Source organism: Rhodamnia argentea, chromosome 4 (assembly GCF_020921035.1).
Source record: "Rhodamnia argentea isolate NSW1041297 chromosome 4, ASM2092103v1, whole genome shotgun sequence".
In the NCBI taxonomy this organism is placed as follows: Eukaryota; Viridiplantae; Streptophyta; class Magnoliopsida; order Myrtales; family Myrtaceae; genus Rhodamnia; species Rhodamnia argentea.
In genome coordinates, this window is record NC_063153.1 from 8,899,216 (window position 1) to 8,914,028 (window position 14,813).

Below are 14,813 nucleotides of genomic sequence, written 5' to 3' on the forward strand. Positions count from 1 at the left end.
TGTTGGCGGCAGTGTAATGAGAAAGTTTCCTACGTGAATCCGAGCAACGCTAGGCATACTACACAGATTTATGAAATCGGCGCGTCAAGCGGGGCGCCGAACTCTAGGATCAAAGTAGGCTTATTCATCATACATCTCGCCAGTTGATATATCCGTTTAGTCGCGATGGAATTTGAGGGACACATTCCCGTTTCCTTGAACAAACAAGAGAGGAACAACATTGGAAAGGCCTCGAAAAGGAAAGAAAGTATAGTTGGTAACTTTTTACAAGAGAAGTATTTCTGACCGTAAATCCACACGTCATCATTGTATGTTTTGCGTAAAGTACTCATTAATTAAAAAAATCGTGGGGTCAAAATTAATGACAGTATTATCAAACTGTCACCCTTGGAAATATAGCTTTCACTTTCTTGCAATTTGCCCACTGTCATGCAATTAGAGCTTTTTGTTCTCATGTTAATGTGTTTCTTGATCAAGTGGGGTTCATCTGTACACGGCTCCCCCAACTTGGGCTGCCCTTAAAATAAAAAAAAAATTGAACCGAGACACGAGCAGATGCCGACCACGAAAACAAGAAGACATCCCAAGTGTCATGTGAATTCCTGCCCATGTTCCACTGCTCCTCCACATGCAGCACCATCCTCCTCGCCATATCCGCCTCTGTCCGGACCGATAACAACAAACAGAAGACGAAGCGAGCAGCATTCGCAGATGGGTGGTGGCGATGCTGCCGTTGTTTTCTTGATGTACACACGAGGGGGTTCGTCTAGGGTTTCTGCATTTTCTTTTTTTTTAGACTTGCGGGTGTGTCTCTGTCTCTGTCTGTGCAGAGAGAGAGAGAGCTTTGGATCGTTTCAGCTGCTATTTCTGACTCTCTTTCCTGCTTCCTTAATTCAGGACGGATCCACATGGATCCCGAACATGTTCGCCCACGAACATCTCACTCGCCCGTTCATCGAACCCGTCTAGGGTTTTTCAGGTTCGGTCCCCCCCGTTCCACGTGTCCATCTTTTGCTTGCTCTGACGGCCATGCGGAAGATCAGTTAATACATTATTGTTCCGTGATTCCAAGTATATCCAAATTGAACGGATATAAAAGACTTTCGTGCATGTGGTGAAACGAAAGGCCAGGAGTCAAATATTCAACGCCATCGATATTAATTACCCTCAACGGTATCCTAAAAATTGGCCAAAACGAACATTAGAAGGGATGTCGAGTGTTAGGGTCAGTTGCACAACCACAACGGAATAGAGCATAGAGATGAGAAAGAAAAATTGAATTACTCTGGTCTATCTTTAGATTAGGACTACCTCAAATAGAGAATTCTATTATTATTAGCACATGCATCTTCTACATACAAATCTCAATTGACAAGAGAAGTAGATTATATATAAACAACCACAAAAAAAAAAACCCTAGGAGACAAGAAGGCCTTAGACCACTCGGTTATTATTCATGGGTCCAAATCCAAACTATCAATAAAATACGAATCAAAATTATAAAAGTTATATAGGGAGTATAAATCACACCTCGATATGATGGATTCGTGAGTTTATTTTATCTGTTAAAAGAATTGACATCGCCGTACGAGGGCAGGCGGGCATTTAGTTCGGCCTCTCTTGCTAGCCAACACAAATTAGTTCATGTTCGAGCTGTATTTGTTCGCATTTTAACTCGTATTTTTGCCCAGCACATGATATGGGGTAAGGTGTTTCATCGTTTTCGCGTCTCGAAAAGCATCGATGGGAGCGTGTCGTGTCGTGTCTGATCAAGGTGAATTAACCGTCGCAAATCATTGTCAAGATAAGCTGGAGGAGAAAGGAAAACGACAGAGGAACTGGGGGGAAAAACAGCAGAGAGGCATCATATGAAAGATCAACAGCGACGGAGATGAAAAATGACTCGGACCTCTTGGATTACAGCTATGTAGAACCTTGGACTGGAACAGAAACCTGCCCGGGTCAAAAGCCAAGGCGTGCGTCGCGGTCGGGTCGGGCCCCGCCAACCATGAAAGCGCGTGAGGTGGGACCCAGGAGATAACATGGGTGATTAGGATTAGGGTTTTAGAAACAAAGATAACTTGTCAAGCGGGTAGCGAGTTTCGTGGGAAACGAAAACTATAGACAGGTTTTTAAATTTCGCCGACGGGATAAGGAAAAAAAAATCAGTTGCATTGTTAAAAAAAAAATATTGCGATTTACTTATTTTAGTAGGATTGTATCACTGTTTTCTTAAAGAGTTTTTGTTTCGCCTTTGTCGGAGAAGACAACACATTTCGGCATATTTCTTGTACATTTATCTGTGACATGATCTTCCGTATGTACATTAATCTCATCGCAATCTCAAGACATACTTTTTACCAAAGTTCCAGTTAATATATTGATCTACTTTTAAAGCATGCCCTCTCAGGTGACGATGTTACGTAGAAGAATCGATATTCTTATGGAAGCAGATATATAGACAACCCAAAACATGACATAGATCTATGGTATATCGAATTTTTTTATAATTCGGGATAGGAGTGCAATGGGAGGCCATGAAATACCCCGCAAATTCCTATGAACCGATTAAGTTTAAGCCTTGATCTTAACTAATTTGCATGCAATTGGCCGACTTTGAACCCGAGCCGAAATTCCCCGAAACGTGTCAAACAACCATTTTTAGCATGTTCGACAAGGGAATAATGCAAATTCTCGGCACTAATCTTTTTCATAAATACTCTCTCTCTCTCTCTCTCTCTCTCTCTCTCTCTCTCTCTCTCTCTCTCTCTCTCTCTCTCTCTCTCTCTCTCTCTCTCTCTCTCAATCAAACCGTTTCATGCAAACCAAAGGACATGGGTCAGGTCGATTTCAATAGCACGGTCTCCTTCGTCGAACGCCCCACAAAAGTCTCGTCTGTGTTGGGATAAGTTTAAGAATTAGAGTTCATATCACTATCATGAACGTCATACCCATTTTTGTACATACTCATGCGCAGCTTGCATGCAACAACACTACACATGCTTTCGTGAAAGTATATATATAAAATCTCTAATTATCTTCTGATTTTACAGATGTTTACACACTTTGAAAGCTCCACCACCGTGTGAGAACCTCTCTCCTTCTTTTAGGGTTCCTTGATCTGCTTAAATTACGCTGGAGAGATTTTTGGAGATATACGCTTAGTTGTTTCCACTTCATTTTTGTGAAAATGACATTTGTTCGTAAGACTTTTCTGAGTTCAACATGTTGGCGCCCACGCATACACTTGGTTGAACGTTTGTACCTTGACGAGCGTGCCTTGAAGACTCGAGTTGGACAGATTGGAATATAGGTGGAATTAAATCCCATCCGGTAAAAAAAAATTCCACACAAAGTCTTGATATTTCTTTGCTAATGTAATTCGATTCTCGAATTGCCAACCCCAACCCGTGAAGCGAGACAAAACCGATCTTATTAAAGATTACTAGGAAGAAAATATCCCGAACTATTGTGGGGGAAGAATTAGATTCGAGAATGAAGATGTGTTGAGGAGGTTTCGATATTTATCCGATGATTTTGTAGTCGTTCACCAACTTTACAATAAAACGTTAATCGACGGGATCAAAGATGGGCCGAGCCCACGAACGCACATGGACGCATGGTGCTCGGAGTAATTTTTATTATTTTGTGTTATAATCTATACAGTTCTATGTACGTAATAAAATTGACCTAAAACCTTGTAATACTAGAACTTAGCTGTTTGTAAATACTAAATAGTATATAAATATGACGTTCTTAACTTTATATATTAACACGTCAAGATGAAGAACTAAACAATTCTTCTTGACGCGGTTTGGTCAGCAAAAAGGAAGCAAAACAAAGAAAGAGATGACTTAAGGGCCGGGGTTGATGTGATAGAAAATCTGTGTCTTTGAAGTTCCCCCCGCAGTCTATGGGATTTGCACAGCCTGGTCTCTTTTCAATATTCTCTTTTTTGCTTTCTGTTTTTATTTGATGAATTCATAATATCTATATTATATATTATATATGTATATATATGATATATATATATATAAATAGAGAGACCACACACCATTTCCTTATCATTGGCTTGCTAATTGAAAAGGATGGCGTCCCTTTCCGTTCCATGTGCATATGTTGTCCCCGTTTTGTCTCATTCTCCACATACGTAGCATCCAATGAAGACCAAGAACAACAGAAGATGACAAACTACATGACCCAACAACTACGTATCGATCAACATACGACGTTAATGATTTTGAAGAACAAATGGTTTTGGAGAAGTCGGGTGCCAACTGTGTTCGATTAGTTCCTAGATCGATGCAAATCATCATGTATATAAAAGGGATTTGAGAAACTAATAGTGTAATAGTGTAACAGTGCAATATTAACCATAAGTATTATAAATGGCAAAAAATGTATGGCAATTATGGCGGGACCCACATCTAATCTTATGCTTAGCATTCTACCGTTATATTGTCATACTGTCATGCTAGCATGATCCTATATAAAACCCTAAATCGCCTTTATAATCTGTTTGATTCAGTCTACTTGATATTCGTCGAACTCTCTAAAAAGCCCGAATTCGGCCTTACACAGGACTAGTCACATGGGCCTTGATTCGATTATCTTATGTCGAATTGAATCCCTTTATTTAAGGCAAACCCTACCACGGCTCATCGATCGCGTCACATCTGTATAAGCATATGACACGATTGATGAGCCATGGCCCAAGCGCCTCGGCAAACTTGTGAACGGCGGTTCTACGACTTTGTATGTCTACACCGGTCTTCACTGTTCATATCATGTTCTAGAGCCGACACCATCGCAACATAACAACGATCCATGTCGCAAATTATTTTCCTAATAAATCTTATTACCATGTATTCGCGAAATTCCTAAATCCCATTTTGTATGGAATTGATTGCGTCTCATGGTTGCAAAGATGGTGTATATTTTCTCGCATGAGGGTGATTGGCTACAATCGACTAGTTTGGTCAACATATGGTTAAGATATAGTAAATGCATGTGGGTGAATAATAGCGAGATCATTTAAAGGGACCCTTTGACAAAGCATATGTTGCAACGACCTCGGATGTTTTTTCCTTTTTTAATTTACTATTTTTGGTCCTAACCTAAAGCAAACTCCAAAATGCCAAATCCATGCCATGTGCACTCGATTTTAATAATGTTCAGTTCAAAAAATTAGGGTGATCTTTTCAAAGCCGCGTTGTGGCTTTGCTTTATACAAATTGGCCACTAATTTAGCATTAGCTCGAGAAATGATTCCTCGGAAGATTCTATGGACATGCAACTGAAAATATAGGCAACTAACCTAGCTAGTCCTTCCTGGTTGTTAGCCCAAACCAAAGCGAGATGAAATAGAAATAACATGGCAATAGGAATATACGCGCGAGGATATCAAAAAGCGATCGCCGAGATTCAAGTCGTCGCCTCGCCTAAGCCCCGATACTAAATTAGGCAAGTCTTTCGCTCTTTAAAATTTAACTTTTCGATAATCATCGGCACGTGCACATGCGAAACTTAGTGGCGGTCGTGAAAATTTTATGGCGACCTTCGAAAAGGCGGTCTAAGTTATAGTTCGGCATTATGGTTTCTTGGTACAATTGAAATTCAAGTGATGTGCAACGTGATGGTTTGACTACGATGACGATGGAGGGGAAGAGTCGTTGGTTTTTGCTGCATGTCTTGAGGCCTTGTCTTATGCGATCCATGATTGGTCGACATCATGGGTCCACTAAAGATGAGGCCCGTGAATTCACAGTAGAGGATAGGAATCTTGGGAAATTGTTTTCTCTTCTTACCTTCGGCCCAAAATCTTTGATGGGTTGCAAAACGTGCATGATGAGCTAGGAAAAGTTCCAATTTTAGGAGCAGAAGGTCCAAGCTGTTACCCTCCTCTCGACCGGACAATTTTCAGCCATAGCTTCGAAAAGCGAGTGATGCGACAAGGCACAGTGACGCGAATGATCTCTGAACTTTGACGTAATATATAATTTGACCTTTAATTATAAATTTGTTCAACGTGGTCCATAAACTTTAGCCTAATATGCAATGTCATCCATGATTTATTAATTTATTCAATGTAATCTTTGGGCTTTTAGTGCATGTTAAATTTAGTTTATAAACTGTATGAAAATATTCACTTTGTCCTTCTATTAATTCAAATTTAAAGACAATATTGAATATTTTCATGCCATCCAAGAACTAAATTGAACATGTACTAAAAGTCTATAAACTAAATAGAACAAATTAAACGTTCAAGGACGACATTACCATTAGGCTAATATTCAGAGGTCATATCGAACAAATTTAAAGTTTATGGACCACACTGTATATTGGGCCAAAATTCAGGAGCTTAAAATCCTAAGAAAACCCAACTTTAGGTACAATCTCAATTCTATCCTAAATTATCTCATGAAAAAACCCAACTTTAGGTCATGTTCCAATTCTACCAACCAATCACAACTTTGCTCTAAAATTTTTTCAGTATCTTAAAAAACCACTTACTTTTACTCGAGTCACAAATCTCCCCGTTAACCATCCGTTCAAAATTTATTATTGACAACCGAGAGATGGAAAACTTCGAAGCACGAACTGTTCGAGCGTCCCAAACCTATTGTCTCGAGGCAAGAGCTTTCCAACCATGAGAGATGGAACACAAGAGATTGAAGACCAAGCACAAAATTGAAGATTCACGAGCGAGATGGAAGGAAGACCCTCTTAAGAGTAAGAGCAATTCAAGAAAGTTAATATAAATTATTCTACTTTTTTACCAAAATTTTAAATCCAAGAATACATTGTTTGGGCCGATATAAAAACTCATCTCCAAAAGACATCTTCTTAGATATGAGATTTGGGGAGAAACTAGAGCAATGGCGGATGGTTAATGGGAGCAAATTTGGAACTCAAGTAAAATGAGATGATTTTTTACGAGACAAAAAAATAGGGTAAAATTGAAACGATTTTTATGAGACAAAGAAAAATTATGGAAGAATTGGAACTATACTTAATAGTTGTGAATTTTTTATGAGATATAAAATAAAAATTATGGTAGCAATGGGACTTGGGCTAAAGTTAAGAGCTTTTTAGGATATTAGATCAAAATTTAAGAACTATTTGTTAGGATACACGTGTGAGTTGTATTAGAGAAGTCCCACATCCGATAATTGATGTGGTGTGGAGCGGTTAATATATCTTAGTTGGCCCATAACTCATTGGCTTAAGCTTTTGAGTGAAGATGGGTCCAACTAGATATGTTGACGGGCTCGGACTTGAGCTCCCTCTTAGTGATCTCCCGGGCGAAAGTATCGAACTTCTGCGCGCGCGCCCTTCAAATGGTATCAGAGCCGATGGTTGATTGGTGGCCCATTCCCAATATATATCGGTGTTTGGTGAATATCTCAAGAAAGGAATCTAGTGGCCAACGCGGTTTCCGGGTCGGTAGGCGTTGTGGTGTAGCAATGCGGGCCCGATGGGCGTTGATGGAGATTCAAGTTGAGATAAGTCCCGATAGGTGTTGATGGAGAGCCGATGGTTGATTGGTGGCCCATTCCCAATATATATCGATGCTCGGTGAATATCTCAAGGAAGGAATCTGGTGGCCAACGCGGTTTCCGGGCCAGTAGGCGTTGTGGTGTAGCAATGCGGGCCCGATGGGCGTTGATGGAGATTCAAGTTGAGATAAGTTGGTGTGGAAAGATACTTGGATTAAGGGGGAGCAAAACCTAATATCGAAGCTCACACGTGAGGAGGAGATTGTTAGGATACACGTGTGAGTTGTATTAGAGAAGTCCCACATCGGATAATTGATGTGGTGTGGAGCGGTTAATATATCTTAGTTGGCCCATAACTCATTGGCTTAAGCTTTTGAGTGAAGATGGGTCCAACTAGATATATTGACGGGCTCGGACTTGGGCTCCCTCTTAGTGATCTCCCGGGCGAAAGTATCGAACTTCTGCTGCGCGCTCCCTTCACTATTTATGTCATTTAATCGGCAACTCCCGCTTATGAAAAGCCAGAGCATCTTATCAATGTCGACATAAACTTCGGAGAGAGAGAGAGAGAGGGAATATCGACATGGACCGAGATCGAGCCCGACCCAATCGGCCTTCGATCTGGTTCATGAGCAATGGCGACGGGCCAATGAGAATGATTTCTTCACGACGACGGAACGCGCTCTGATGGACCGACGCCCATTAGGCCCATGTACATATCGAGCGTCCGCGTTCCCCGCGTCTCTTCTCCTTCCTTCTGCTGCCGTTTTAGGGTTTTGGGTCTCTCTCGTCTCCACTCTCGCAGGACCTCGCGGCAGCTCATCAGGGACCAAAGATGGTCTCTCTCCCTCCCTCCTCTTTACCCTCTGAGTTTTCCATCGAGTTTAATTTCGTGCTTTTGGACTGTTGATTTTGGAAGAGATTGATTCCGGTTTTCTGAAAATGGTGCCTTTTGTATGACAGCCGTCGCACAAGTCGTTCATGATCAAGAAGAAGCTGGCGAAGAAGATGAGGCAGAACAGGCCCATCCCTCACTGGATTCGCAGGAGGACCGACAACACCATCAGGTTCGATCCATTCATTTCGTTGCCCCTGTTCATGTCTTGTTTCAAAAAAGCTGTCTTTTTTATTTTATTTTATTTTATTTGTGCCTAATTTGTCTCCCTTTTTTTTTTTTTTTTTTGCACCTAAATCGTTGTTCAGGTACAACGCGAAGCGCAGGCACTGGCGCCGCACCAAGCTTGGATTTTGAGGTGTTTGAATGGAAGATGCTTTTGCTTTGGTTAGAGCTGTAGTTGTTGCGAAAGACCTTGATGCTTTTCTTAATTATTCGCCATTTAAGACTTGTAAGGAAGCGAATGGCTGCTTAGATACGGTGCGGCTTTGTTACTCTAGAGCATTTTTTATACCAGATGATCTGCGAATTGTGGTAGTTTCTGTTACTTCATGTGGTTTTGATAGATAGTGTTAGGGATGGGATAGAGTATACTCTAGCGTTGATTCAATTTTAAGTCTTGTTTAGCTAATCCCCGTATCAACTTGGCACCTTTGATCGATTCTGCTAATGATTGGCATTATCTTCTTAGTTAGATGAAACTTCTAGGCTTGTGTTGGACCTGCTTTTCCCGTTCAGTGTTTGTTGAGGTCTTGGTGCTTGTCCTCATGGTGCAGTAGTGATCATTGGTGGTCATTCATCCAGACATTGGGGAGTTTCTAGTCTCGTCAATTTTGAAGAATCTTCACTTATGCGGGTAGCATATGGTCGTGATTGAAGTGCCCGGTTTCGCCTATTAGCTGGTTTACTTGTAATCAGTTCACTAAGATCTTTGGTAGCTCCAAATCAAGTCTGGATGCAAAGCGCGTTCTAGCATTCGGGTTCGGGATTTATGGCTGTGTGGTTATTCTTAGTGGAGATATGCTGTGATGGCAAGCGTTGTTTTAGTGTTGTTGGAATGAAAGTCTATTGCGACTTTGCATTCGTCTTGTATTTAACGATACTCCATGATTCACCATAGCGATTGTTCTGAACTACGAGAATCATTATTGCTTGCAGCTTCTGATCTATAACGGTCGTAGCTTTAGTTTGCAAGCTTGTTCATAGCGGAATGAAGATTCGATGGAGATGACTGTACCGAAAACTCTGTGAGAATCCTCATTGTTTTGATGAGTCTCAAGAGTTAGTAATGACAGGTCTACGAATGTTGAAATTCTCGACCTCGTGTTTCTACTATGACTATCGCACTCCAGGTAGTGATGATGTTATGTAATTGATTGTTGAATTTGGTTGCATTTCCTGAATGTACCACCATTCCTCCATGTTCCTTGTTATGTCTTTTGAATGCAGTCTGCTCCGTAGCTCTTGAAAATGGTCGTGTTCATTTCGACTGACTGATGGTTGTTTAACCATCAAATTGGGTATAGTGAGAAGAATTAAGTGGAGGTAAAGGGGTGACCTTGGCATGGACGCTCGATTTGGACAAGAGTGATTAACATGACTTCTCTTAATTGGGAGCAGGGTCCAATTCCTTTGGAAAGCACCAACTTTTAGATTGGGTTTTTTTTTTTTTTGCCCTGAATTTTGTTTTTGTTGTCTTGTAAAAAAGCTTTGATTTCCAGTTGGTATTCAAATTTGGATCCTGCCAAATTACTGTCGAATGATACTGTTGAAGTTTCTACGTCTCCTTTCATGTGTTCATCTTCATCCCAAGTTCGATGCCAAAAAACTTATTGATCGTGAAGAAGAGCGCCTATGTGCAGAGTCTAAAATTTGTGAGCTAAAACTCAAGCTCTACACTTATACCGAGCTCAGACCTCAAGCTTCTCCTTAGTGCAGCCACGAATCTCAAGGCCGCCATGGCTGCTCAAGCTTTGAGCATGCGGCCATAGACACATGGGGCTTCGAGCATGGGCGACTATTAGGGCTGGCAATATGGGCCGAGTGCCCATTTTCTAACTCAGATTTAAGGAGCCCAATTTTAAATGGGTGACTCGTTTTTTTGTAAAAATGGGCTAAAATGGATCGAGAAAATTTAAGGCCCAAATAACAGGTCAAATATGGGTCACTTAAGTGATCCATATTTTAACCCATTTTTTTGAAATAGAGAACACCCATGGCCACGAGTCCAACTCCATGAACGCGACCCTGACCCTCTTGACTTTCCTTCCTTTCGTTTCACTTCGTCTCCGTTTGCATCTTCTTCACCGAGGTCTGAGACTTAGAGCAACGAACACAGAAAGGAAGAACTGGTTTTGTGATCCGTGACTTCAATAAGTGGCTTCACTTCGTCTCCATTTCTCTTAGCTGTTATCAAATCTTCGATTGTTTGATTTCAAGGTGCGCGTGTTTGATTCTATAGGTTTCTGATTAGGGCGTGGGTTTCAATTGAGCTCACGCATATCTGAAATTGATTTTGGGCGTTTTTTGGTCGCAGACTCACGGGGGTTTGCTTTCGAGATATCGGACCCATTGGATCCATTTGTGAGGCCTTGTGAGTAGTGAAATTCTTACGATTTTTAAGTTCTTTTTCAATTTATAGACTTTTACATTTCTAATTTTATTTACTAATTTTTCTACTGTTTAATTTTTTTTTAAAAAAAATTGATGTGAAGGTTTTATTCGAATAATATATAAGCTTAAAGTGGGTTAAATGTGTGCGTATTGGTTTTCCTGGAATGTTAAAAGTGTTTTGGTAATATGGGTCGGATATGGGTCGGGTCGGATATGGGTCATTGATTTTGCATTAGATGAATATGGGTCAAAACACGTTAAATGGGTTAATATGGGTCGCACCATATTCGACCCGATTCAAATCCAATTCGATCTACCCATTTGACACCTCTAGCAACTATGGATATGTTAGCCCAAGCTTAGAGCTAGCTGCTGCCATGGCTACTCGATTTGAGCTTGTGGGCATATCGCTTGATTACAATGATTTGCGCTCGTGAGTGGGCACGAGTTTGAGCTCAAGGCTATGACCGCTCCAGTTTTGAGCTAGCCACGACTGCTCAAGCTTCGAGTGTCGAAACTCAAGCGGCGAACCCAACACCCAAGCAGCCACGGCCACAAGCTTGAGTGGCCATGGTTGACGCAATGAAGATGATTGAAGGTGAAAAAAAAATTGGGGGACCAGCAGATACGGCCGAGATATGAGCACCGACTAAAAGTTAGTGTTGTCTTATTAAGGGAAAACACCAACAAAAATCCTAAACTATGTACACTGTGACACATTTATCCTAATTTTTTTTTGTGATATCAAAAATTCCAAACTTGTACCCGTATTTTTATGACACAAAAAATTTCAAACTTATACCAAGGTGACACATTTACCTTAAATTATTTTTTTGCTACATAAAAAATCCAAACTTGTAGGCTTGTGACATATTTGCCCTAAATTTTGAGGTAAATATGTCATACGGATACAAGTTTAGGATTTTTAGTGTCACAAAAAAAGTTTGGGGTAAATGTATCATACTAATATAAGTTTGGGATAAATGTGTCACAAAGGATATAGTTTGGGATCTTTTATGGCTTTTTCCCTTTTCTTAAAAATGTGAAGTTTGCTGTCAGAATTATGACCAGACAACAACAACAACAAAAATGCGGGTGAATGTTTCGGGTCCCAAACGATGTCGCTCTGAGGTGCAGAGTTTCAAACTCGGATATGTAATAATCATAATTATTATGGCCTTCCTTTGATAGGCAAGGACAGCTTAGTTAGGTTGTGCTAAGATGTTGAACCCTCTTTTTTTTTGGGTCGAAATGTTTAACCTTATGATGTGAGGAAGGACTTACTGGCAGTTTCATGCTTGTCCAATCATTGAAAGAGTTCGACCCAAAAAAAAAAAAATCATTGAAAGGGAGTAGAAATATTACAAAGACCAAGAGGGAAAGATAGAAAACAGTGGGTCAAACTTCAAAGATAATATTAAAGAAAAATTTTAAATAAGGGCCTCAAGACCGTCATTTTTTTCAAATGAAAACTTGAAGTGAATCTTGTTACAAATAAGAATTTGAAGTACCTTCATTTTCTCAAATAAGTGCTTGAAGCGGCCGTATCGGTCTCAAAGAAAGGTACGACCTTGTCGGCCGAAGAGCATTTTTGTCCTCTAGTTTTTTTGAATTTTTTATTTTTTTATATTTTCTTTTTCCCCCTTCCCTCTGCTGGCCATGGCCAACCTTGAGCAACAATCGCCCTCGCGTGGGCTGGCGAGGATGAGGGTTGCCCTCACCTGAAGTAGGCGAGGTCGGCCCTCGCTTAATGTTGGCTAGGGCAACCCTTTCTCCGATGGTTAGAATAGTCACATGCTCGCCGACCGCCCAAAAGTTCTTATTTGATACTATTTGGCCACTTCGGACCTTTATTTGAAACGAAGTTCACTTCAAACCCTTATTTGAAAAAATGATAACATTTCATACTATTATTTAAAATTTTTCCTAATATTAATAGGGCCACAACACCAGGTCTACTTCCGTCTCACCCAACTTATAGTAATTTGAAAGACGAATCGTTTCCATACAAGAGTCATGCATTTGCGACATTGGGAATCATTACATTCTCATGGCGGTAAAACGGATGCAAACTCTATTAATCATCTAACTGGAGAGATTTGTGAACACGGTCGATATACTCATCCTCCACATGACACCGCAATCAGCCGGTAGCTCTTCAATGCTTGGAACCCGCCGGATTAGATACAAAATTGACTCTTATCATGCCTAGACTTTGCTAAAGACTAATGATCTAGGATAATCTAAGGGTAACCGATTTTAGGGTGAATACGATCAAGACTAAAATTCCAGGAACCGACCTGTTCCATGCTTCACTTGAGAGTCCGGCCTAATTTTAAGTAACATAACCATTATCTAAGTGGTGTTGTGGTTATTGGATTTCCTAGATTTCTTAAATTTGAAACCTACTTACATTATATCTTTTATATGACTTTTTAAATAAAGTATAAAAAAGCTATAAAAAAAAAAAGGGCCCGAAACTAATTCTACAAGGCCAATTTCAGGATAAAACCAATAATTCAGGGTATAAGAATGGGGAATTGAACCGGTCAAGGTCGATTCCCAAATTGTTTATCCAAGAACCTATTCAGTCCCCATTCGAATCAGCCAGTAACAGGTCGGATAAAGCCGGTTCGATTTGGTTCTTGGATTGAACCAGCTCAATTCCTCACTTTTTCAATGATCAATCGAGAGCCAACGCATCGAGCTTGTCTGTTTTGGTCAGAAGCAAAAATTCTCTTTATCCCCTGACTTTATGAAGGCATATCATTTGTCGGGGCAAACCGTGAACGAGTGGCCAACATTCACTTCTACAAATTGATGTGAAGTTGACTCTTCTGGGCCTAGCCTGCCCAAGAAAAAGAATGCTTCTCCATCAACAAGGCGTGCCATTTATGGAGCAATAGAGAACAGAGAACTACCATACGAGATTTGAACGACAACATTAATCCCCACAAAAGGTCTAATGAGTGGACAAGATTCGCTTATGGAAACGTTGTGCAGAACAAGAACACATACGAAATCGTATGCGTCGTATTCGTCCACGTGCGGTGTGTAGGTACAGTGTACAGTAGCGGCACTGACTGCTTCTATGAATGATCTCATGTCAATCCTATTGTGCCCGTGACAAAATCTAATTCCCACCTGCCTGTAAGCCAACTGAAGTTTTCTCCTGAAATACAGCAGGCTACTTGTTTTAGGAAGAAAGCAATTAATTATCAGGGTAAAAGCGGAACAAGAAAGGAACACCAACTAAATACTTAACCAGCGATTCAACCGAGTTTCGCCTGCCCATCCCGTCTTCGGTTTTGTCGTCTCTCTCCCTCTCTCCCCAGGTGGGCTCTTTGTTCTGGTCTTGATCCGTGGTTAAATGTCTCGAACTTTATCCGGTTCATTTCGTTTTTGCGCTCGGATTGCCGAGTCCTGAGTTGCACTGGTTAGATCTCTTGATCGCCATTTGATCGTGGCAGATCAATTGGGTAATCAACTGATCGGTCTGAATCCACATTTGTTGCAGCTTTTGCGCGAAACACATCGGTTTGGCTTCAGGGTTCGCAGTTCTTGAATCAGATGGCTTCCGCAATGCTCTCTTTCGCGTCAGCTGCCGCCTCCGCTTCAGCTTCACTGCCAGTGCATGAAAATCTCAAGGTACTTCTCATTTCATTTTAGTGAACATGGTGGTTTCATCTCGTAGATTTCTTTTCTGCTTTCTTTTGTGATGGTTGAAATCGGAATGCGTCGTTTTTGGTTTTTCTCTGTTTTTGCTGTTTTCAGTGTTGTGTGTGGTGGTTTCTCTGTATTATTTT

The 14,813-nt window shown here is 40.7% G+C and overlaps 2 protein-coding genes across 4 annotated transcripts in view; both read left to right on the forward strand.

Moving 5' to 3' along the window:
* Window positions 1–8,200: 8,200 nt before the first annotated feature.
* On the forward strand, window positions 8,201–10,180 carry LOC115726370 (60S ribosomal protein L39-1-like). 2 transcript variants are annotated; one of them, XM_048277935.1, is made up of 4 exons: window positions 8,201–8,337; window positions 8,463–8,566; window positions 8,703–8,752; window positions 9,921–10,180. In XM_048277935.1, exons 1-3 carry the CDS (start codon window positions 8,335–8,337, stop codon window positions 8,749–8,751), a joined length of 156 nt encoding a protein of 51 aa, XP_048133892.1. In that variant the 5' UTR covers window positions 8,201–8,334; the 3' UTR covers window position 8,752; window positions 9,921–10,180. The 2 variants fall into 2 exon arrangements, with proteins under 2 accessions (XP_048133892.1, XP_030512076.1); XM_030656216.2 differs by lacking the exon at window positions 9,921–10,180 and adding an exon at window positions 9,553–9,812.
* Window positions 10,181–14,122: 3,942 nt separating this feature from the next.
* LOC115726367 (aspartate aminotransferase, chloroplastic) overlaps window positions 14,123–14,813 on the forward strand; it is a 41,428-nt gene continuing 40,737 nt past the window's right edge. Inside the window, exons 1-2 of one of the 2 annotated variants that reach the window (XM_048277933.1) lie at window positions 14,123–14,337; window positions 14,522–14,655. In XM_048277933.1, the coding sequence (XP_048133890.1) occupies window positions 14,578–14,655 (78 nt within the window). In that variant the 5' untranslated portion in view covers window positions 14,123–14,337; window positions 14,522–14,577. The remainder of the gene's footprint in view (window positions 14,338–14,521; window positions 14,656–14,813) is intronic. The other variant, XM_048277932.1, reaches the window with a different exon arrangement.

Coding starts and splice junctions, on each gene's coding strand:
- LOC115726370 (XM_048277935.1), top strand. Junction 8,567..8,702: donor AGGACCGACAACACCATCAG/GTTCGATCCATT, acceptor ATCGTTGTTCAG/GTACAACGCGAAGCGCAGGC.